General features: G+C 48.9%; 2 protein-coding genes across 5 annotated transcripts in view; one reads left to right on the top strand and one right to left on the bottom strand.

The window, feature by feature from the left end:
* The first annotated feature begins 1,284 nt into the window (after positions 1-1,284).
* Positions 1,285-3,729, top strand: Higd1b (HIG1 hypoxia inducible domain family member 1B). Of its 2 annotated transcripts, none has more exons than XM_037201531.1 (4): positions 1,285-1,383; positions 2,098-2,247; positions 2,973-3,107; positions 3,592-3,729. In XM_037201531.1, exons 2-4 carry the CDS (start codon positions 2,148-2,150, stop codon positions 3,651-3,653), a joined length of 297 nt encoding a protein of 98 aa, XP_037057426.1. In that variant the 5' UTR covers positions 1,285-1,383; positions 2,098-2,147; the 3' UTR covers positions 3,654-3,729. The 2 variants fall into 2 exon arrangements, with proteins under 2 accessions (XP_037057426.1, XP_028738468.1); XM_028882635.2 differs by lacking the exon at positions 1,285-1,383 and adding an exon at positions 1,420-2,019.
* A 444-nt stretch (positions 3,730-4,173) lies between these two features.
* Positions 4,174-22,832, bottom strand: part of Eftud2 (elongation factor Tu GTP binding domain containing 2) — a 45,174-nt gene continuing 26,515 nt past the window's right edge. For all 3 annotated transcript variants that reach the window (XM_028882629.1, XM_028882630.2, XM_028882631.2), the window contains exons 12-28: positions 18,801-18,864; positions 18,339-18,429; positions 16,970-17,105; positions 14,664-14,791; positions 14,111-14,304; positions 12,476-12,587; positions 11,992-12,132; positions 9,624-9,725; positions 8,801-8,883; positions 7,160-7,246; positions 6,860-6,986; positions 6,698-6,785; positions 6,090-6,208; positions 5,843-5,937; positions 5,210-5,363; positions 4,929-5,036; positions 4,174-4,635 (exon numbers count right to left, since the gene is read on the bottom strand). In XM_028882629.1, coding sequence (XP_028738462.1) covers positions 4,540-4,635; positions 4,929-5,036; positions 5,210-5,363; positions 5,843-5,937; positions 6,090-6,208; positions 6,698-6,785; positions 6,860-6,986; positions 7,160-7,246; positions 8,801-8,883; positions 9,624-9,725; positions 11,992-12,132; positions 12,476-12,587; positions 14,111-14,304; positions 14,664-14,791; positions 16,970-17,105; positions 18,339-18,429; positions 18,801-18,864 — 1,925 coding nt within the window. In that variant the 3' untranslated portion in view covers positions 4,174-4,539. The remainder of the gene's footprint in view (positions 4,636-4,928; positions 5,037-5,209; positions 5,364-5,842; positions 5,938-6,089; positions 6,209-6,697; positions 6,786-6,859; positions 6,987-7,159; positions 7,247-8,800; positions 8,884-9,623; positions 9,726-11,991; positions 12,133-12,475; positions 12,588-14,110; positions 14,305-14,663; positions 14,792-16,969; positions 17,106-18,338; positions 18,430-18,800; positions 18,865-22,832) is intronic.

Raw genomic sequence — 22,832 nt, 5'->3', positions numbered from 1 at the left:
GGGCTTAAAAACAGCTGCTCCTTCGTAGTCAGGAATGCCAGGATGGACCATCCAGAAAGGGTTTCAGACTAGCCAGCTCCCTGGAGGCAGGCAGCCATGGGACAACAGACCACGATACCACTATTTATTAGCTGTGTATCTTTGGACAAGGAATTTGATGTCTCGGAAGCTTAGTTCCTTCCTCTGTGACAGGTCTGAAACACAAACACCTTGTACAGACAGAGTCATACTCATGTCAAGTCAGGTGACTGCCATGAGACCAGAGTGAGCATCCCTCCTGCTGTTCCACACTCCTGAGAAAAGTCCCTGACTCTGGCTGGGTGTGGTGGTACTTGTCTTTGATCCTAGCACTTGGGAGGCAGAGGCAGGTGAATCTGAGTTGGAGACCACCCCGGTATACATTATGAGTCCCACACCAGCCAAGGCTATATAGTGAGACCCTGTCTTGGACAACAACAAAAAGACTCCTTGATCCCCCAGCCCCTCACAACTGGAGCTGAACCTAGGGCTTCCCACTTGGTAACAAGTGTTCACTGCTGAGCTATATTCTAAGTTCTACTCATTTTTTTTTTCCGAGATAGGATTTCTCTGTGTAGTTTTGGTGCCTGTCCTGGATTTCGCTCTGTAGACCAGGCTGGCCTGGAACTCACAGAGATCAGCTTGCCTCTGCCTCCTGAGTGCTGGGATTAAAGATGTGTGCTAGCTACCACTGCCCTTCTGTTTTACTGTTTTCTGTTTTTGATACAGGGTCTATGTTGCCCTGGCTGGCATGGAACTCACAGCAGTTCACTTGCTTCTGCCTCCTGAGAGCTGGTATTAAGGTGTGCACCAACACACCTATTTCTTGTCTTGAGACAAAGTCTCACTAAGTTGTCCAGGCTAGTCATGAACTCAACTCTGTAGCCCAGGCTGGCTTTGAGTGTGCAATCCTTTCCTCAGTCTCCTAACTAGCTGAGGTTACAGGCTTGGTTCAGAAGGAGACCAAGGCTAAGACTAGAAAAATCCTACAACTGAAGTCTCTTACTTACTTCACATTGCTCGTATGAGTATTTGAAGCAGTCCACCCTGGGGCAGGACCCGGGGCCTCATCCACTGTTGTTCCTCCAGTTCTCCACAGCAGTGTTCACATGTGTGCAAACGGGTTCACATCAGGTCTAACCTCACTTTGCTGCATCTGGAGCTCAGCAGATGGTGTGTGTGTGTGTGTGTGTGTGAAAGACTGATGCCCTGTTCTCTCCTCCCCGATTTCATGACTTCAAAGACACTGCTTCCCTGACCCCATAGTGACAACTCTGGCATCGGCTTTGGGCTGATTCAAAGCAGCAGATACTGAGCGCTGGTCTGGCTGTTTGTTCTCCGTGTTCTAGCCACCTATCTCTTAGGGTAAGCACGGGCATGCTGGAGACTCAGGGGCTACCAGGAAGAGCTAGCTCAGGCAGTCTCTGTCTTGTGGTTGGATTCAGAGGGCAGCCTACTGGTTGAATCCCTCCCCTGAGGACCGGGACTTCAGCTATGATCAGAGCAGACATTTTTTAGGGGTTTACAAGGAGATCAGGATAAGGTAGTAATAGGTTGGTGAACAGTTTGAGGACCAGAATTTGTTCCTTTAGTTTTGAGGTGTAAAGTACATCAACGTCCCATCCTTGACATCTGGTCCAGTGGCTTAGTTAACCAGTGTTGCATCTGTTGGGAAGAGCTCGGGCTCCCTAGAGTCAGCTCTTGCTCTGTAGCTCCCTTAGGAGCAACTGTCAACAGATCCAAGACTAAAGGGGCCCCAAGATTCAAAGACTGCTCCAGTCTACTCTGGGGTTTCCAGCTGTTTTTCTTGGCCAGATGATCACACCCATCGGGATGCAGATAGGGAGCAGGGAGCAGGAAGCAGGACAGTGAAGTCAGATGAACTAGAGAGGAGGCAGATCAGATGTTACGGAGGACATGAAAGTAAGCATCAGCGGCCCAAACACTGGAGAGAGAACACCCGGAGAGGCATCTTTTCAAGTGCAGGCTGTGCTGGGCATGGTAAGGTCCTAGCAGGTAATCCTCCGTTCCCCTGGAGACTAACAATCAGAATCCTTATTGTGGACTACATTCTTCTAGGGCTGGGCTGAAGCCTAGGCACACAGGCGCTAACATCTGGACCTGGGAACATGTCTGCCAACAAGGGCTGGTGGGTGCCACCTGAGGGTGAGGACAACCTGTCTGAGAAGTTCCTAAGGAAGACCAGGGAGTCTCCACTGGTGCCTATAGGTGAGTTGGGGAAGAACAGGGCTGGGGTGGATGCCTCCTCTGTGGGACTTCAAGTCTTTCTGTCCTCTTAAAGAATGAGGCACTGGTCAGAAAGTCAAGCGGCCCACCCCTGCACAAGGAACAAACTCTTACAATACAATGAAGGTGCCTGACGGGTGGAGGTGGCAGCTGACTGAATGCAAAGTACAAGGGTGCTAACAGCTCGATGGGGTCCGTACTGGGATCTGGGACTGTCCCAAGGTTTCCCTTCCAGGCTCTAGAATATGAAACCTGTACAAAGAGGTGCGACCCAGGAGTGGGTGGAGCAGCTGGGGGGGGTAGTCATGACAACAAACTGCCTGCACATGGAGGAGGGGCATCATGAGGGTCACAGGCACTTAAAAAAATGCCATAGAGGAAACTCAATATTCCAAACTCAGATGCATGAAATAATCTGCTGCTGGGTGGTGGTGGCACACACCTTTGATCCTAGCACTTGGAAGGCAGAGGCAGGAAAATCTCTGTGAGTTTGAGGTCAGCCTGGTCTACAGAGCAAGTTTCAGGACAGCCAGGGCTACAAAGAGAAACCCTGTCGTGAAAAACTTAAACCAAAAAAAAAAAAAAAAAAGAAATGAAAAAAAAAAAAAAAAAAAGTCTGCTTAGCTCCCAACCTGCAAGCCCAGAAGGGGCTAAGGGACCCTGGACTTGGACACAGCAGGCTCAGTGATTCCACTGTCTGCCCACAGGCCTAGGAGGCTGCCTGGTGGTAGCGGCGTACAGGATTTACCGGCTGAAGGCTCGGGGTTCCACCAAGCTGTCCATACATCTGATTCACACCCGAGTGGCAGCACAGGCATGTGCCGTGGGTGCCATCATGCTAGGTAAGCAGCGTGGTGGGCGTCAGAGGGAGAGGAGGGACAGAGTGTCCTCGGTTAACCGGTTCAAAGTTCAAGTCCCTGCTGCCCACACTAAAATCCTTGATGAATCCCTCCTCTGAGGCCTTTTCAGGCTTCCCCACTGGTCACTGTTGCTGGGCAATGGGACAGTACGAAGACAGCCTGCTTCATGAATTTTCCAGAGGTGAGAACCAGGAAGAAGCAGCAGCTACTTGTGAACTATGACTATGGGCTACTCCCTTTCACTGAGCCTCAGTTTCCCCATGCATAAGAACCACCTCTGGCTAGTCTACTCAGCAGGCTGCTTTGTGCAGAACAGACATCAAAGTGCCTATCCGTCTGGCAGCTGTTGGGGCCTGTGGCACACAGATGAGCAGGGAAGCTGGGTCTCAAGGACAAAGCTAAGGTAGAACCACTGAGCTGGAAGGGTGGGGAGGATTTAGTGTACTTCTCTTCCTTCTTCATGCAGGTGCCATGTACACAATGTACAGAGATTATATGAAGAGGGTGTCAGAGGATCCTGACAAGTAGAGGACTCCTGAGGTGGCAGGATGGCCCAATTTCCCAGCGGTCTCTATATGTGCCTAATAAAGCCATGTTGAAGAAAGTGAAGTGTCTTACTTGTGAGTAGAGCAGAGCAGAGCAAGAACCGTGGAGGCTGGAGGATGGCCAGCACAATGGGTGGGGACCAAAGGGCTCTGGCCCCAACTCAAGGGGGAGAGACTCAAGGTGCAGCAGTCTCCTAGGAGGACAGACCTCAGTTCCCAGGGACCAGGCATCCCGGTACCACCTCATGTGCAGCCAGAAGCAGGCTGGAACGGGAATGGGAAAGTGGGGGCTGGGAAGGGGGCCCTGAGGCTCATGGGAACACTGAATCAGACACAGGCATTCCTTCCACCATGGGCTGCTTCCCTAGGGACCCAGTCAGGAAGGCAGCTGCAGCTGGGAGCAGAGGCAGTAACGCCCATGGGAAATCACATACCCAGAATATAAGTGCTCAGATTAGACAGGCAGAGGCTGGGGTAAGGGTGAACGAAAGCAGCAACCAAGGCAGAGGTCAGAATGTTCTGTTCATTTACAAACCATGGCTAAGGTTGGACTTGTAAGAAATAAAAATTCCATGTAAATCCTGAAGACAGGCCCCCGGGGTTAAACACTTTCATCCTGTTCTCGTTCTTCTTCCCGGGGCCCAAGCTCCTCTGTTCCTTGGGAATGGAGCCAGGCAGAGGCCATAGAAGGATCCAGGAGGTCAGATGCCCCTTCCTCACTGGGACACTGGCATGGAGGTTTCTGGGTTGTTCAGAGGGGCCCATAGCAGTTCCCAGATGCTCACAGCATAAAGGCCCAATTACATGGGTCTCAGCTTGAGTCCAGAGCCGTAGGCATTGCAGGGAGCAGGAGCTGCCAGCCCCGGCACTCACATGGGGTAATTGAGTACAACGTCCTGTTTGGCGAGTTCTAGCAACATAGGATCATCGAAGAACTTGCTGATGCTCACATCTTCACTCAGGCCCTGTGGAGAAGGGATCAGACACTAGGGTGAGCTCCTCAGGAGGGGTAACAGAGCACAGGGGCATCCAGGCCTGTGCTTGATGGGGAGGAAGGCTGGTCAAGACTGTCTGAGAACTTGTGCCTTTAAGGTACTGTGACAGCTCCTCTGTTTCCTTTGGGTCCTAGGTCTGCTTACCCGAGGGACTGACCTTTCCAAACAGCAGTACACTACCCTCCAAGAGGAAGAAAGACCACACATAACTCCCATGGAGACCCTGGGGGTTGAGGGATGGCAATGGTCTAAAGAACACATACCTTCCTACGACGGGTTTTGATCATGAACTCCCGGGCCAGGTGAGGAGCTGGCTGGGGCTCCAAGGGGCGGATGACAATGCTCTTGTCCAGAGGATCACCAGGCACAATCTAGAATGCAAAGAGATTCAGGTAGTCAAGGCAGCTGCCCAGAGGATTCAGACCCACAAGCAGGAACCTTCTCAGGGCTGTGGAAGATCCTAGAGAACATCCTGGACAGAAGGGCAACTGGCAAGGAGGGCAGTCTGTTGACCTGGGAGGCCAAGTTGGCCAGGTTTCCTCACCTGCCAATGGTGGAAGACAGACAGGGAAAAGGCCTGCCCCTGGGTATGAGTGCGGAGATCAGTCTCGAAGCCGAAAGAGTCGATGGCTGGGATGAAAGCTTTGATTGTGTAGAGAGGGGAGCCTGGGATGGGTGCGTCCTGAGTCACATGCCCTCTGAGAGAGAAAGACAAAAGCCAAGGCCTTAGTTGTACACAGCCCCCAAGGCAAGGGGCAATGGGTCTTCTGGCCCCTCTGTGTATCTTAGCCCAGCACCATCAAAGAAGACGGATAAAACATGCTCTGCAGAGGGAACTGGCTTGGGGCTCTTAGCAGAAGCCACAGGAGCAGCTACCTCTGGAGAGAAGGAAAAGGCAAAGATACTGAATAGATGGGATCTTATGGACAAGCCCATCACTTCTTCATTTTAGAACTCTTCCAGGAGTGGGGGAGGGGGAAGAAGAAGAAATCCCAGCCATTGCCTATGATAAAGCTAGGGCCTGCCTCAGTTCTCTCCCACTTCCTTGTGGAAAACAAGCTCGTGGGCTTCTGGAGTGGAAAGATAAGGAGAGCAATGGCTGGGCACCTCCTCCTTCCCTCAGCAGCCAAGGGACTTCTTGCTCTCAAGTACCCTCCCTTAACAACAGGCTGCTCACCTGCGCCTGGCCAGGACTGTGTAAACAGCAGACACACAGTCTGCAGGGGCCTGGACCTCTACAAAGTAGTAAGGCTCCATCAGACGAGGAGTGGCCTGCAACAGAGCAAGACAGGGTTCAGTTTGAGGAAGACAGAGTGAGGACCTAAAGGGTCTCCGGACCTTCTGGATCCTTCTGTGGCCTCTGCCTGGTCCTCTACTTAATTTTCTGTCCAGGGAAGCAGACAGTTCCCTACAGTTCCACTCACCATGAGGAAGGCAGAGTAGACTACCCGCCTGGCTGTAGGGATGATCTGGCCTCCACCCCGATGGAGGGGTTCCTGGGCAACCACTGCATCCAGGATCTTAAACTTGACATTCCGAATCACTGAAAAGGAGATGGGAGAGCTGGGGCTAGTCACAGGGGCATGGCAGAACAGCAGGGTCACTTGCTACACTGAGGCCACAGTGCAGCCGCCCAAAGATATGATACAAATATCACATGACATTGGCAAGGCCAGCAGCAAACAGGTCAGCAGTTGAACACAGACTTAGCCTTTGACTCAGGCCGCCCTATGACAATGGAGCTTCCTTACAAGATTATGTGCTGGCTCTGAACAGTTGTTTCCTGGACACAGACCATGTTCTAGAAATTATATTTGGTCCCACGCAGTCTAGCATCACAAACCACTCCAACCTGATTACCTTCGTGTATCTCTTCTCAACACACCAAAGACAGGGTCTACTCAGGAATTAAAGAGCAAAATTGCTTTTCCTACTGGGTCCCAAAGATGGGAGGCCCATCCCTCGCTCATCACCTCATTCGGCTAGGGCAACTGTCCTGGGAATGGAGTCAGGAGGTCACTGGTGGACTTACGTTCATCGCAGAGCGGCCCCTCCCTAGTTCCCCACTGGAAACCTTGAACAATGCTGTCTTTCACTGAGCCCAGAAGTGCCTTGTCCACCTGCAGAGAAATATCAGGCCTCCTTAGCAGAAAGAAAAAAAGAAGCCTCCCAGCCTTCCACCAGTTTACTCTACCTCTGAGGGCAATGTGTCGTCCACTAGGATGTTTGGTCCTGTAGCATCAGGACCAAAGGCCCAGATGGAACGGGCAGCCAGCAGATCCCAGTCATACTTTGTTTGGAAGAACTCTCCCAGCTTTTTCCTGGAAGAAAGAGGAGAAAGTGGCTCCTGAGGCCATAGATCCTTCCTTTCTGGAAGACAGTAACCCACTCTGCCCACATCATATCCAGGACAACAGCAAAGAAGGATGGATGGCGTCAAGGGACCAGGCAAGGAAGCCGTAGTGTGAGCCCTGGAACCGGCGCCCTGCCTAACCTGTTCCAGGTGATCTGGACCACTTCATTCTCTATGTCCTCGGCCAGGCCCTTCTCAAGAGGCTCAGCAATCATGGTGATCTTGTTCCTGGTCAGAAAGGACAGGAGCAGTGAGAAGGGGTCACAGGATGAGCAGGGCAACAACACAGCCCTCTGAGAGTTCCAGAAATGGAAGACTTAGAGGCAGGGGGCAGCAAAGGGTACCCTGTCTTCTTTCATTTGTTTTGTGTTTAAATGTGTATGAGGAGTTTTGCCTGCATTTATGCACAGGCACCACATGTGTACAGTGTTCAAAGGAGCCAGACAGGGTGTTAGATGCCCTGGCCTGGGACTGTGAGCCACCATGTGTGTGCTGGAAAGAAAACTTTGGTCCCTCTGCAAGAGCAACAAGTACTTAACCAGTGAGTCGTGTCACGAGTCCCTCTGTCTGCTCTTTCTTGAAAGTAAGGCTGGGGATGGAGAGTGTAGCCTGGCAGGACAGCATGTTTTTAGCATGTATGAGGAGCTAGGCTCCACTTCCAGCACCCACTAGAAAAGAAAAAGCAGCCAGGTGGCGGCGGCGGCGGCGGCAGCTGCGGCGGCGGTGGCGGTGGTGCACACCTTTAATCCCAGCACTTGGGAGGCAGAGGCAGGCAGATGTCTGTGAGTTCGAGGTCAGCCTGGGCTACAGAATGAGATCCAGGGCAGGCACCAAAACTACACAGAGAAACCCTGTCTCGACAAAACAAAACAAACACCCAAAATACAAACAAACAAGCAAAAATAGTTAATACGTAGGGCAGATTTCCCAAAGCTGACGTGGAACCTAGGAAATTTTCAGGAAGACTGTCAGAGCAGAAAGGGATGCAGTCTTGAGTAACGTCGTGTATCTAAGCAGCCCCAACCCATCTCAGAAGTCTCTACTGCTACAAAAGCTGTGGTTGGAGTAGGGTGAAGTGAGTGTGGGAGAGGATGAGATGGTTAGTTCCAGGTACCAAGTACAGCGCTCCCAACTCCCATCATTTTTTCTTTTTTTCTTCTCCCCAAGACAAGGTCATACATTTAGCCCCAGATGGCTTCGAACTTACTATATAGATGGAGCTGGCTTTGAACTTGCAGCAATTCTCCTAGATTTAAACCACCATGCCCGTTTTTTGTTGTTGTTGTTTGTTTTGAGACAGGGCCTCACTATGTAGCTCTGACCCTGGAGCTCTGTATGTAGAGATCTTACCACATCTGTTTAAAGCTGTGTATACACCCCCCCCCCCCTTTATATAAAGAATCTCACATGGCCCTCAAATTTGTTATATGGTTGGGGCTGGCCTAGAACTCCTGATCCTCCTACTGCTCCCTCCCAAGTGATGGGTGTGCAGGCATTTGCCACCACACCTAGCTTCTTCCTTTGAGTATGTGTGTGTGTGTTTACATGTACGTGTGTGCAGGCTGATGTTGGGTGTCTTCCTTTCCACATACTCCCACCTTTTTTTTGAGATAAACACAATGAGTTCCAGGTCAGCCTGGGCTGCAGTGTGAGACTCTGTCTTAAAAAGACAAGACAAGTGCACAGAGTAAGGGGATTTTTCGTGGCCTTTTCCCATACACACATCGTTGTATTTGTTCATGTCTGTTTCTAGTGCTCGCTCTGCCTCCACCTCCTACTTACTTCTTATTGGGTGTTTCAGCAAAGCATTTGAGGGAGGATGTTTCTACCACTGTCTCACAGAATGTCACAACTGGGTCAGCCACCTAGGCAATGAGAAAAAAATCAAGGTAAATTGAGTTTTGTTGTAAGGACAGAGTTCTACCTAGGGAATTCTGAAGCACCCTTGCTCTTCCTTTGCATAATACCCCTAAGTGGCTCTGCAAATAGTAGGCTAAACTACCACACTACTACCAAAGAGCTAGGGAGCAGAGAAACTACTTCTGAATCAGGAGTAAATGGGGGCTCAAACCAGGCTCTAAAACTAGGGCTTTAATTATGGTCCATGGAAGTTTGTGATACCTGCTAGTCACTGAATAACCCCTGGTAGTATGACAGAAACAGTGCTAGAGACCGGTGAGTAGCTGCTCCATCCTCGAGCCCCAGCCCCAGGAGTAGAGGTAACTAAGAGGGCACCTGCCCAGTAACACAGGACCTTGGAGAGAATATGACTTGACCGGGAGACAGTGCCATGCCATGTGTGGTTCAAGATGCTAGGTCAAGACTTGGTGATAAGCCCTGAGAATCAGCTCCCCCATTCCATGACACTACCCACTCATTGGGTAGTTCTTTTCCTAATGAAGGGACTGTCTTAGGAGCCTTGCCTTTAAATGCATGACACTGAAAATGACTTAGTAAACAGGGTAAGCCCATTCTCTAGAATCTTCCTGACAAAGAGCAGCAGGAAGTGATTTCTACAAAAGGGTCCAGTGGGCATCCAGGGGCTGAGGGTCTGGTTACTTAGCCATTCCTCTGGAACTAGAAGCCAGGCTAAGGGAAGGGGCACCTTGATGTCGATCTCTGAGTACATCTTCCGCAGATCGTGCATCACACAGTCCAGGTAGAGCTCCCCAGTGCCCAGGATCACATGCTCACCAGACTCTTCTACCTGAAACACAGTAGCCCCAGCAGTCATGGCCCTCACTCTCTTGTCTTGGACATAGCAGATGTAAACAAGAATCGAGGCACTAGAGATGAAGATACCACAACTCGTTACCAGAAGCAGTGACCGTTTCAGATTTTTTTTTTTAACCCGAGACAGGGTTTCTCTGTGTAGCTTTTGGAGTCTGTCCTGGAACTCATTTTGGAGCCTGTCCTTGAACTCACAGAGATTCACCTGCCTCTGCCTCTCAAATGCAAGACAAGGTTTCTCTGTGTTGCCCTGGCTGTCCTGGAACTTGCTCTGTAGACCAGGCTGGCCTCCGACTCACAGAAATCCACGTGCTTCTGCTTCACAAGTGCTGGGATTAAAGGTTTGCACCACCACCACTGCCCAGCCTGTTTCAGCTCCTTAACAAGTTCAGTGGAGCTGGGCAGTGGTGGTGCAAACCTTTAACCATAGCACTTGGGAAGCAGAAGCACGTGGATCTCTGTGAGTTGGAGGCCAGCCTGGTCTACAGAGTGAGCTCCAGGATAGGCACCAAAAGCTACACAAAGAAGGGGCTGGAGAGATGGCTCAGTGGTTAAGAGCACTGACTGCTGTTCCAAAGGACTGGGGTTCAATTCTCAGCACCCACACCACAGCACATGACAGTCTGTAACTCCAGTTCCAGGGACCTGACACCTTCACACAATGCACATGAAATAAATTTAAATAAATACTTAAAAAAAAAAAAAAAAAGCTGGGCTGGAGAAATGGCTTAGAGTTAAGAGTACTGACTGCTCTCCAAGTCCTAGTTCAGTTCCCAGCAACCACATGTGGCTCACAACCACCTGTAATAAGGTCTGGTGCCCTCTCTGGTCATACATGCTGTATACATAATAAATAAATAAATCTTAAAAAAAAAAAAAAGCTACACAAAGAAACCCTGTCTCAAAACAACAAAAAATCGTGGAGAGCTAGGGCTAGTTCAGTGGTCAAGCATTTTTTCTGCATGACTGAGACCTTAGATTCAATCCTTTGCACCATCTACATCCCACCCCACATACCCCCCAAAAAAGGGAAGAAAAAACGCTGGGTGTGGTGGTTTGCCTGTAACCCCAGTATTCAGGTGGCAGAGGCAGGAGATTCACCCTGACCTTGAAATCAATTTGATTTGTATAGCTAGTTCTAGGTCAACCTATATTGCATAGTAAGAGTCTGTCCCCGCCAGGTGGTGGTGGCGCACACCTTTAATCCCAGCACTCGGGAGGCAGAGCCAGGCGGATCTCTGTGAGTTCGAGGCCAGCTTGGTCTACAAAGCGAGTTCCAGGAAAGGCACAAAAAACAAGACAAACAACTAAAAGTCTGTCCCCAAAATAAGAATGCAGAGGGCAATAGCGTCCCCAAGACCCCGGGACCATTTAGCCCAGTGCTGCTGAGTATGTTGTCACGGACTTGATTTCTACCTTGGCCATCCAGGTTAAACCCCAACCTTATATCCAAAAACATAAGCTAGCCCTTTAACTCTCCCTTCCTGCCTCTCAGAAACAGTTTGGTGGCAGGTTCAAGAGTGTACAAGGATCAGCCACTTTTGTTTTTTAATTTTTTTAAATTTATTTATTATGTATACAGAAGAGGGCGCTAGATCTCATTACAGATGGTTGTGAGCCACCATGTGGTTGCTGGGAATTGAACTCAGGACCTCTGGAAGAGTAGTCGGTGCTCCTAACATCTGAGCCATCTCTCCAGCCCTGTTTTAATTTTTTGTTATGAAGCATGTGGGTGTTTTGTCTGCATTTGCATGTGTGCACCACATGCATGCCTGGCACCTGTGGGGCCAGAAAGAGCTTCAGATCCCTTGGAACTCGAGTTACAGATGGTGATAAGCAGCCAGTGCTCTCAGCTGCTGAGCCATCTCTCCAGCCCTGGCTATAGCCCATAGTGGCATCCGACTCCCTGTGTAGCTGAGGTTGACCCTGAGCTTTCTGCACCCTCCTAACTCCACCTTGCACATGCGGGGATTGCAGGGGTCCACCACCACACCTGGTTCTCATTTTTCTAGAAAACCAATTCAAACTGGGTGCCTCTTAAGGAATAGTCTATCTAAAGTCACCTGAGGAAACACGCACACTCCAGTTTTGTCTAGCCCTTAAATGGTAACGGGTGGGCACTGTCCATGAACCAGGCTGTGGGAAGCAACAGATCAGGAACACCTCCTGAGTGCCACACAGTGCCACACAGCAGTTAGCTGGGGTGGGCATGGCTTGGCAGCTACTCCAGGCCTCGCACATACCTTGGTGGTGAGCGATGGGTAGCTCTTGTTGACCTTGCGCAGGCCGTCAAGCATCTTGGGTAGCTCTGAGGGGTTGACCGGCTCCACAGCAATCTTGATAACAGATGTGGTATTGAATTTCAAAGGCCGGAAAATCTGAGCCTGAGATCCAAAACACAGAAGAGTGAGGCCTCAGGGGTAGACAAGAAGGCCCAGGCCTAAGGGAGAAGCTGAAGTCTTGATTCCTCAACCAAGTACCATGGTACATCTGGGGCTCAATTTAAAGGACCATTTGCTCCAGGCATTTTGGCACAGCACTGGGAAGAACAAGAAGCATGTCTCCTAATTCCTAGAATGTGGCAGGGTGAGGATGCATGCTAGGGACGAGCCAAGAAGTAGCAGTGACTATGGATTAGGACCTTTTGAGTTTCAAAGCTTGTTGGCTCATGTGGCTACGGTTCCCTGTGCCCTTCTAGCTCAGTGTGCTCCCTTTCAGGAACACTACCTCCTCATTGCCTCGGGGTTCAGTTATAGTCGCTGTCTTCACGATCGGCTGATCAACACCTTCAATCAGAACCCAGTTGCCAGCAGGAACACGATTCACCTCAATGTGGTACCTGGAGGAACATCCAATAAACGGGCATAGAACTTAATCAGAGCATTCACTCCATAAAAACGTACCAAGCATCTGCAGGAGCAGAGGTGAATCACAGATCCACTCTAGCGGGGAGAGATGTGATGAACAATCACATAAGCTCACAGGACAAGTGCTGTGCAGCGTGTCGTGTATGAGGATGGAATGGGAAAGCTTAATTCCCAGTGGAGACTCCTGGCAAAATGCCACTGCCTGGTGGACCTCTGTGCATTAGAGGCTAGCCTGGTCTACATAGCGAGTTCCAGGAAAGCCAGGGCTAATTTAGTGAGACCCTGTATCACAAAACAAAAAATAAAAAATAATAAAAATAGCTATCACCTAAGATTTATCCAATGTAAGGGACTGCCAAAACATAGATCCTTTCATTTGTGAGATCTTCAATTTTCTTCTGCCTTCTAGAGAGAAGGGTGGATTTGGAGAAGGGAAAGGGGTCATCGCTGAGGCACAGCAGCCACATTACCAGCAGGATTGCTCTGGTTCTGCTTGTTACCTGAGAGGACAAACCGCCCAGAGGCCCAAGCTAAGTCTGATTCAACAGACAGGGATGCTCCAGGGACTCAGCCAGAGACAGTGGATGTACAGGAACAACTGCTTTTGGGAAGAAAGCTGAAGAGTAAGTTAAAGGACAGAGAAGAGATGAAAAGTGGGTAAGAAGAGAGATGACCCAGCAGCTGAGAACATTGGCTGCTCTTCCACAGGACCTTAGTTTGATTCCCAGCACCTACATGGAGGCTCACAACTATCTATAACTCCTGTTCCAGGGGATCCAAAAACCTCTTATGGCCTCCTTGGGCACCAAGCATGTAGGTGGTGCACAGACATATATGCAGGCAAAACACTCATACACATTAAAAAGGAAAGAAAGAGTAAAAATAGAAATCTTACTCAAAAAGGCTTCACTCCAGACACCCAAAACTCAAAAGGAGAGATTCTAACATTCCAACAGGAGTCACCCTTCAGCCCTGGCAACCTTAAGAACTAGATGTCCACAGATCCGCCAGGAAGGGGGGGAGGTTGTGGAATATTCCTTTACACTGTGTGAATATATGTCATTGTGACTGGTTTAATAAAGAAGCTGATTAGCCAGGCAGTGGTGGTGCACGCCTTTAATCCCAGCACTCGGGAGACAGAGGCAGGTGGATCTCTGTGAGTTCGAGGCCAGCCTGGTCTACAAAGTGAGTTCCAGGAAAGGCGCAAAACTACACAGACAAAGCCTGTCTTGAAAAACCAAAAAAAAAAAAAAAAAAAAAAAAGCAGCTGACTGTCCTATGGTTAGGCAGGATAAGGTTAGGCGGGAGAACCAGACTAAGACTAAGAGAATGCTGGGAGAGGAAGAGCAGTCTCAGGATTGCAAGGAGGGACATCTTACTCTGCACTTTACCAACCAGGGAGCTGAGTTTCCTAGGATTCCTTTTAACACCTTGCCACAGTACCAGGAAAGAAGCCTACATATGTCCTTCTAAGCTCTGGTCAAGAGTGCAGTACCTGGCGACGGAGATCCAAAGGCGGCCCACAGTACATATCTGGGAGTCTTCCTCATCTTCCAGAGTGTAGTTCTCCCCCAGCACCTTCACAGGCTGCCCAGCATGGATGGTGCCGCTCAGCACCCGGCCAAAGGCATGGAACTGAACTCCATCGTCTGTGCTGTACATCTTAGTAGTGTGGCACATCAGGGGACCCTGGCAGAGGGACAGAGGACAGCTCTAAACACACACAGCCTGAAGGTAGTGCACCTCCCGACAGTAGCTGTGAGGAGAGAAGCCGGACGAAGGAGGATATGGACTGCTGGAGAAACTCCAAACTGTGTGTTACCCCTCCCTCTGTGAAGGGCCTACAGGAGATTCGGACACAACAAAGATACAAATGAGACAACCAAGCCAGATAGGTGGTCCAGGCTGGCAATCCCAGCAGGAGGGAGGCTGAGGCATGAGGGCTCCCAAGAGTGTAATGCCAGCCTGAGGGAGAGTGAAAACCTATGCCATAAAACATGCTCCCGGCCAGGTGGCGGAGGAAAAAGAAAAAAAAAATGTTCCCTTACATCTGGGTCACAGTCACTCATGGCCTCGCCAAGGTCGGAGTCCACACCGCCAGTGTAGGTATGCTCAATCTTGGGTTTGGCGCCCACTTTTGGAGATGGAATGTGCTGTACACACATGTCCACAAAGCCTATGGAGGGAAAAGAGGAAGCCATTACTGCCACATTCTTATAGGGGAAGTGGACGGGAAGTATGAACTCAACATGGAAGCTAACACTTCTAGGGAAGTCAGTTTCCTCTGAGAAGAAACCACACACTTCTGGAGTCACACTGATGTCAGAGAATTTTAAGATTTCAGAGGGACATAATTCCTTAAAATCCAGCTGACAAAAGTTTAAAGACTCAAACACTCCATGGCCACAGAGATCCATGCTTTTACTGAACCCAAGTCTTTACTGAGTGCTGACACTGAGCCTATGTTTACTTAGGACAGGCCTCAGTTGATTAGCCCGCCCTTTGAGAAACACTGCATGTTTCTACTCAGTAAGGTACCGTTTCCCTAACAGATTAATAAGCCAAGAAACAGACTGCTCATTCGGACACTGGGATTGGTAAAATCTTTTTTCTTCTTCAGTCTGAAGATCAAACCCAGATGTCTACCAATGAGCCACAGTCCTAGCTTCAAGTGTATCCTACCTAGCTTTGACGGGTGTCCAGTGTCTTCGGACCGATGCCCAGTCCAGAGCTATTGTCACCTTTAAAGATTCAGACACCTAACTCCAGCAGACTTAGAATCAATGGTTGCTGAGGACCTCTGCCTTGCCCTCTACTACTCACACTTTGAGATCAGTTCTCACTCTATGTAACTCGTTGGACTGGAAGTCCCTGTGCAGACTTGGCCGAGATCTGTCTGCCTCTGCCTCCCGAGTACTGGGCTTAGACATGCACCATCATGCCCTGTTTCATAGCTATTTTTTTTTTTTTTTTTTGGTTTTTCGAGACAGGGTTTCTCTGTGTAGCTTTGTGCCTCTCCTGGAACTCACTTGGTAGCCCAGGCTGGCCTCGAACTCAAAGAGATCCACCTGGCTCTGCCTCCCGAGTGCTGGGATTAAAGGCGTGCGCCACCACCACCCGGCTCATAGCTATTTTTTAAGACATCACCTTGCTTTGTAACTCAGGCTGCCTGGAAAGTGCTATGTAGCCCATGCTGGTCTCAAACCCATGACAATCTTGCATTAGTCTACCAAGTGCTGAGCCACCATTTCTGGACACTTGTTCTTATTTATAGACAAAAATCAGTCACAGAAGAAATAGGAAGTCTCCCCTGGTCCCCCTGAAAGCTGTAGGTCAGAATCAAAACTCAGGTCTTCACATGTGTGGTGGTGCACGTCTTTGATTCCAGTACTTAGGAGGCAGAGGCAGGCGGACCTGTGGGTTTGAGGCCAGCCTGGTCTACAGAGTTCCAGGACAGCCAGGCCTGGATATCGAGGGCCCAGCTTCAAACACACAGAAATAAGCTCAGGTCTCTCCTCAGCTAGCTCAGTGCTCCTGCTGCGCTGGTATCAGCTTCCACAGAACAGAGGAAAACAGCTCAGCAGACGGAAGGGGTTGAATCCAAGCCCCTGTTAGGACATTATGAAATGCCCCCCACAGGCTCCCATTTGAACTCTTGGTCTCCAGACAGGGGTTCTGTTTGGGGAGGCTGCAGAATCTTGAGGAGGTGGGCCTAGCTAGAAGAAGTAGGTAACTGGGAAACAGGTTTTGAGTTACAGCCTGGCTCCAGTTCCTGGTCTGTGAAGATGTAAGGAGGTCTGGCTCCCACTCTCACCACGCGAACCCCTCCATGCCTTCCCCTCCATGATACTGCACCCTATTAAAGCACAAGCCCAAACCAGCTGTTCCTGTCAGGTGTCTGTCACTGTGATGGAGAAAAGCAAACATCTCATGAGGCCTCACCTGTGCCTTCCCTGCTACTCCACATCCCTGGGCATCCACTTCCCGGCTTTGACTCCAGTAAACCCACCAGAGCCCATGGCCTGCACCCATCTTCTTCACCTGCAGGACCCTCTTGATAGGGGAAGTCTAATTCCTTTTTCCAACATCAGAAACAACTACAGAAAACAGCTGGGAAAGGCTGCTGTAGCTAGTTCACACGCCCTCCCAACTCTGCTGTCTGCAGGGGAGCTTCCAAGGTAAGCCGTGGGAGAACACAAGAGGCTGCTGTTGTTGTTGTATGTTTTCTGAGGCATCATGTGGCACAGAGTGTCCTGTGAACTCCTGATCTAACTGCCAAGTTGTAGGACTGCAGGTGTGAACCATGACTGCCAGATGAGGAGAGTAATGTTAAGGGCCTTGAGCTATTTATTACCTGTGAACTCGCCAAAGAACTTTTTGCAGACCAGCCTGAGCAGAGGGCGGATGTTCAGCTTTAGCTCCTCCTTGGTAAGGTGGATGCCAAGTTCGTCCAGGGTCCTTGGCAGGCTAGTGTCCACATCACCCACCACCTGTGAGATAGAAGGCACTGGGTCAAGCTCTGTAATGACAGCCCTAGTGAGGCATTACACACAGAGGGAAAGCCAAAGAGAAACCTTACGAGCAGTCTTCTACAGGGAGGGCGCCTGGCAAGAACAGTTTGGTTGGGAGGAGTGAGTCTATGCTACCTAGCCTTCAGGACTGAAGCTGACCTGGTTAAGTCTCCACATCCCCCACAAACTAAGCATTCAACTGGATTACCACTAGTGCTGCCCCCTGGTGTCTGACAAACAGCATGGAGCCCACTCAAGAATCTTTTACTCCTCCTACTTAAAGACTGCCCAGATTTAGAGGCTCATACTGGAAGGAACCAAAAAAGGCCACCTGTCAGGACAGGGCCAAACTAAATCATCCTCTGCAGACTCAAGGTCTCTCTACGGAGGCAGATTCTGTAAATTTCTTTTATTAATCCATTCCAGCCTGACACGAGATACTAAGTGTTTTTTTTTTAGCACTGATAAATTTTAGTCATTATTTTATTCTATTGCTGTTTTTCTCTTTTGTGGGTGGAAACGGCCACACACATTGTGTGCATGTTATCATACGTATGTGTGTCCACTGGATACAGCACTGATTAAACACCTCCATATTTTATTACTGTCTTGGAAGACAGCTTTTGTTTGTTTGTTTGTTTTTGAGATAGAGTTTCGCTGTGTAATAGTTCTGGCTATCCTGGAACTCACTTTCTAGACCAGGCTGGTTTTGAACTCACAGAGATCCACCTGCCTCTGCTTCCTGAGTGCTGGAATTAAAGGTGTGTGCCATCACTGCATGGCTACAGATTTTTAATAAACAGTTGATGATGGGGCTGGGAAATGGGTAACATGCAAGCTGTACAGGCACGAGGACCTCAGCTGGGATCAACACCCACATAAAAAGCTGGGCAAGCCTGCATACAAGTCTAATCCCAGCATTGAGAGGGGGAGACAGGGATTGTAGAGGCTCACTGGCCAAGCAGTTCATCAACTGGTGAGCTCCAGATTTAGTGAATGACCCTGCCTCAAAAAAACTAGGTCAGCTGCTAAAGAGGAAGACACCGGACACCAACCTTTGGCCTAAACACATGCATGCACAAGCATCAGCAGCTGCCCATGAACATGCACCCCACACAGAGACCCCTGGGACCCATCAACACAAACTAAAAACAAACAAGTGATGACCTAGCAGATTTAAAGCACACCTGAAGCAGGTGGCCCAACACTCACCTGAGCAAGGATTTTATAAAGAGGCTCCAAGATAAACTCCACAAAGCTCCTCTGGGAGCTGCTGGTTGGAGCCTTTTTTGTGAACTTTCTCCTAAAGAGAAAAAGAAGTGTGAGTGACCAAGGAGGGAGAATGTGACTTATCCCAAGGGTACATTGCCTAAATTCTGCATCTGAGTAGAAGCCAAGCAGACGGAGGACTCTGTGTGATCACAGTTTCCAAACGGATTCCTGAGGACTCATGACTATGGCTGTCCTGAAGGTCTAACCTGGCTTTGAAGACCTAGGGGGCTGGAGTGGGGGGGTGTCTTCCTCCACTACAGCTCACGATGCCAAGCATTCAGAGTTGCAGAGAGATGGCGGTTCATGCATAAGATAAAAGTAGGTTTTAGCCTCAGAAACTCATGTCGTTACCAGGAAAACAAATCACCAGTCCACAAGAGTAACGCCCCACATGACACTTACGTCTTAGGATTGAAGTAGATGTCACCCCAGAGTCTTTTAGCAAATTCCTGGTAATTAATGTCACCTATAGAAAAAGGCACACAATTACAATTTTCCTGGAACAGTGTAGTGCAAAATTCTGTTTTAGGTGCTGCATGTTGTTAAAGCTCCCTCCTCCCAAGGTCCAGACACTCCTTCTAATCAGGCAGCCAGACGCTGAGGCACAGAGTGAGACAGGACTGGTCCACAGAGGACAAGGCTGCAGCAGAGGCATCTTCCCAAGTGCAAGGGTCCTGGGCCTAGGAGTATGGCCTGTGTCCTCCTGAGGGACATCTCCAGCCCTGGCTGCAGTGACACCCATCCTTTTTGCAATCCATGTGCCATCTAGCTGCAATCATCATGAGGTGCCACTGAATGGAGCCCTAATCCCCAGGAGTCTCCAGTCCTGGAGAAGAAACACTAGAGACACTCTTTTAAAAAAATTATTACTATTTTTTTTTTTTTAAGGAAAAGTCTCACTGTGTAACCCTGTCTGGCCTGGAACTCACACGTAGACCAGGCTGTCCCCAAACTCAGAGACCTGCCTTCCCTTACCTCTTCAGCATACCCTACTGGCATGCAACACAACTACCTGCCTCATCTTTTACCAATTAGTATTTTCAGTTTAACTGCAATGTGAAATTCGATCAGACTGAAGCAAGCAGCCGTGGCTTTTAAAATTCATGCACTTCTGAGTCTGGGGCGGGGAATATAACGTAGTGACAGAGCGCCTGCCCAGCATGTATGAGCCCCTAATTAGGGTTCATCTCTAGTTTTACAAAACAAAAAAATCCTTTGAGCACAGAGCTCCTGAAGCATTCAGTTAGAGAACTGAGAACACCAACCCCTAGATAGTTCTGTTCTGATGTCAGGCTGTCCCCTTACCTTGGACAGCAAAGGAAACACACTCTCCTTTCCCAAAGGCCACATTCCCTCCAGACTTTTCTTTCTCATTGCAGCTACTGCTGCATTTCAAACTAGGGCCAAACCCACTCCTCCCCTTCTGCCAGCTATAATGTTCTCCTTCCAACTCTTCAGACACTGTATTTTTCATTTTCACTTTTTAAAAAGAGTCTCATGGAGCCCAGGCTGGCTTGAACTCACTAGGTAGCCAAGGATGACCTTGAACTTTGGATCCTCCTGCCTCTCCCCGCAAGTGCTGAGACTATGTGTGTACTACCATGTCTGGTTTTACTGAGGATCAAACCCAGGCCTCCTGCATGCTGCATACTCTGCCAACTGAGTCCCACCCCTGCTCCTTCTTTCCTGCTTTACCAATACCCAAACTTCCCTTCCCCCGTGAACTGTCCCACCTGGCTATGCCCTTTAGAGCTGCTCTTACAGTGTGGTACAATCACCACTGGACCGAACTTGGAGTGCAGGAGACTAAATCCAGGGCCTCACGCTTGCCAGGCAAGTGGTCCACCACTAAACTATCCTCTCAGCTTCAACGGCTTCTTAAATAGTTGTAAGACGACTATGCATTGTGATGCAGGCTTGTAATCTTCAGCAGACTGAGGCAGGAGGATTCCAAGTTCAAGGTCAGGGCAGGAAACCTAGTGAGACCCTATCTCCCAAATGGGACAAATTCTCAACACCTGTAATAAAGGGCCTACCATTTCAAGGTTTAATACGTGCTTAATCAAAGAGTGAGCAGATACCCTTCCTATTCCTCTCCTTTCCAATCTCAGAGAACAATAATCCATATTCATAATCCTGCTTCTGAATACTGACAAAATACCAAACAGGCATTGTTCCCTGAAGGCCCTGTCCTTCATCAGCTCTGCAACCACCACCACAATCTTTAATAGCAGCTCCTAAGTGCCAACAGAAGCAAGTACCTGGAATCTCAAGCCCTCCTCCATCAGGCCCCAACACTATCTGTCTGGTTTTGCTATATAAGCACCCTGCCAATTACATATACACTCAACTTTTGTGTTTTTTTGAGAAAGCGTCTCATGTCGCTCAGACTGACCTTGAACTCACAATCCTCTTGCCTTCCTTGATTGCTGGGATGGCAGGTGTAGAGCACCATGCCTGAAAATGGTCTTCTAGTAGTTGCCAATAGACCTTTTCCCCTTGGTGGCACAGTGCACCGTTGTCTGCACAGGCCAAGAACAATGACACCTGCCTCCACTGGCCCTCTTCCAATCTTGCAAGCCTGACGTGCTTGGCTCTCTACTGTCTACCTGTCAAGCCCTATCTTTTTCTTTAGCCTGTCCTGCTGGAAGGTCACAAGCACGGCTCCCCTCCTTCCTTCAGCTATACCTGACAATAACAGCTACTCAGCTCCAGCTTCCACTACAACCTTATGGTGTTGTTCACCATGGTGGGATTCTGACTCCTCACTGGAGGAAGTTCCTAGAAGTCGGAGCTTATTCACCATATCTTCTCACCCACCATGCCTTGTGGCGCTCCACTGACAATATACCGCCAACAGATTCCAGGGTCCCAACTCCAGCAGCAAGTTCTGTGATACACGTAAGTAATTATGTAAAATAATTACACATCACATATGAAAAGTGAGGCCCAGGAGCCCATGATCTTGAACATTCCCTTCAGTGCAGCCTTTCCACATGTGCCTATGTGGCTTTCCTAACACTGTGGGATTACACAAGAGCCCAGGGCCAGTGCTCCATCCACTGATGGTGGGGCCAGAGGATGAGCAACTGTTGTGGAACGGTCTTTGTACACTGTGAACATGTATTACTCTCATTCGTCAATAAAGAGCTGACTGGCCTATAGTTGGGCAGCAAGAGATTGGGTAGGAGAGCCAGACTAGGAGGATGCTGGGAAAAAGAAGGGCCGAGTCTTGGGGGTTGCCAGCCAGACACAGAGGAAAGTAGGATTTGTATGAAATGAGGTATCTATGAGTTGAGTCATACGGTAGAAATTATATAAGAAATATGGGTTAATTTAAGTTGTAAGAAATAATTAGTAACAAGCCTAAACTATCAGCTGAATATTTATAAATAATAATAAGGCTCTGATTTGAGAGCGGCTGGCAGGAGAGAGCTGATCGGCTGTCCTGACGAAAAAGTCTGCCTACAAATGGCACCCAACGTGGGGCACCTACATCCACATAAAACCTGAGAGAGCTTAGGAAACAGTTCTAGACACAGAAATGGAGCCAGGCACAGCTTCCTAGTCTCATTCATGTCTCTCATTCCAGCCTCAAGGCAGAGAGGCTTCTCCCAGCTGCTGCCTTGGGACTTGAGCCGCCAGCCTGAGCCCTGACAACACACCATGAGCTAAGCCCCTTGGTGGGTTCCCAGTCTCTCACACAGGCCGTAGTACAGAGGCATCTCCTGGAAGCTGCCTGCAGGAAGATCCAGCTGCCATACACTACCAGCTAAGCCACACCTGGCAGCAGCTGACATACCAGTTTAAGATTCGGCTGACATACCAGATTTAAGATTTGTCTCATATGATCAAAAAACAATATAGATGCTTGGTAAAAACAGATCCAGACAGAAAAAAAGCCTCTAAACAGGTTATAGTGTGTTTAAAAATATACACAGGAGTGGGAGAAGAATGAGAGTATATACAGTCATAGAAGAAAAAGATAAAGTTTTCAAATAATAAAGTCCTTAAACGGAGAGTAAAATAATATAAAAAAACTACATAAATATGGGAAATAGAGTCTAGATCCTATATGCTACTGTATTGTATTTAATTTTTTTGACTACTAAGAGACATTGGATTATAAAAGCTGCAAGATTAAATCAACCTATATATTTTAAAAATATCTTGACTTCAAAATTGAAGTCAAAAGGTGCATCACTTTGGGAGAGAGGTTACGCTTTTTTCCCCACAGGAAATGAAAAGCCATGGATTCATCCCAAGTTTAAAAAAAAAAAAAAATCAGGTTTGATCAGAAAAGACCCCCTGAAATCCTGGCTACAGACATTACCTTTAAAAGTTTATGTATTTTCAGAACAAGGGGACCAAACACCAATAAAAACAGATGGCCCAGGTGATCCAATGTTTCAAAATGCCTGTTACAGTCTTCTC

The sequence above is a fragment of the Peromyscus leucopus genome, chromosome 8b, assembly GCF_004664715.2.
Source record: "Peromyscus leucopus breed LL Stock chromosome 8b, UCI_PerLeu_2.1, whole genome shotgun sequence".
In the NCBI taxonomy this organism is placed as follows: Eukaryota; Metazoa; Chordata; class Mammalia; order Rodentia; family Cricetidae; genus Peromyscus; species Peromyscus leucopus.
Note: the sequence above shows the minus strand (reverse complement) of the source record. Positions and strands in the feature narration are given on the sequence as shown.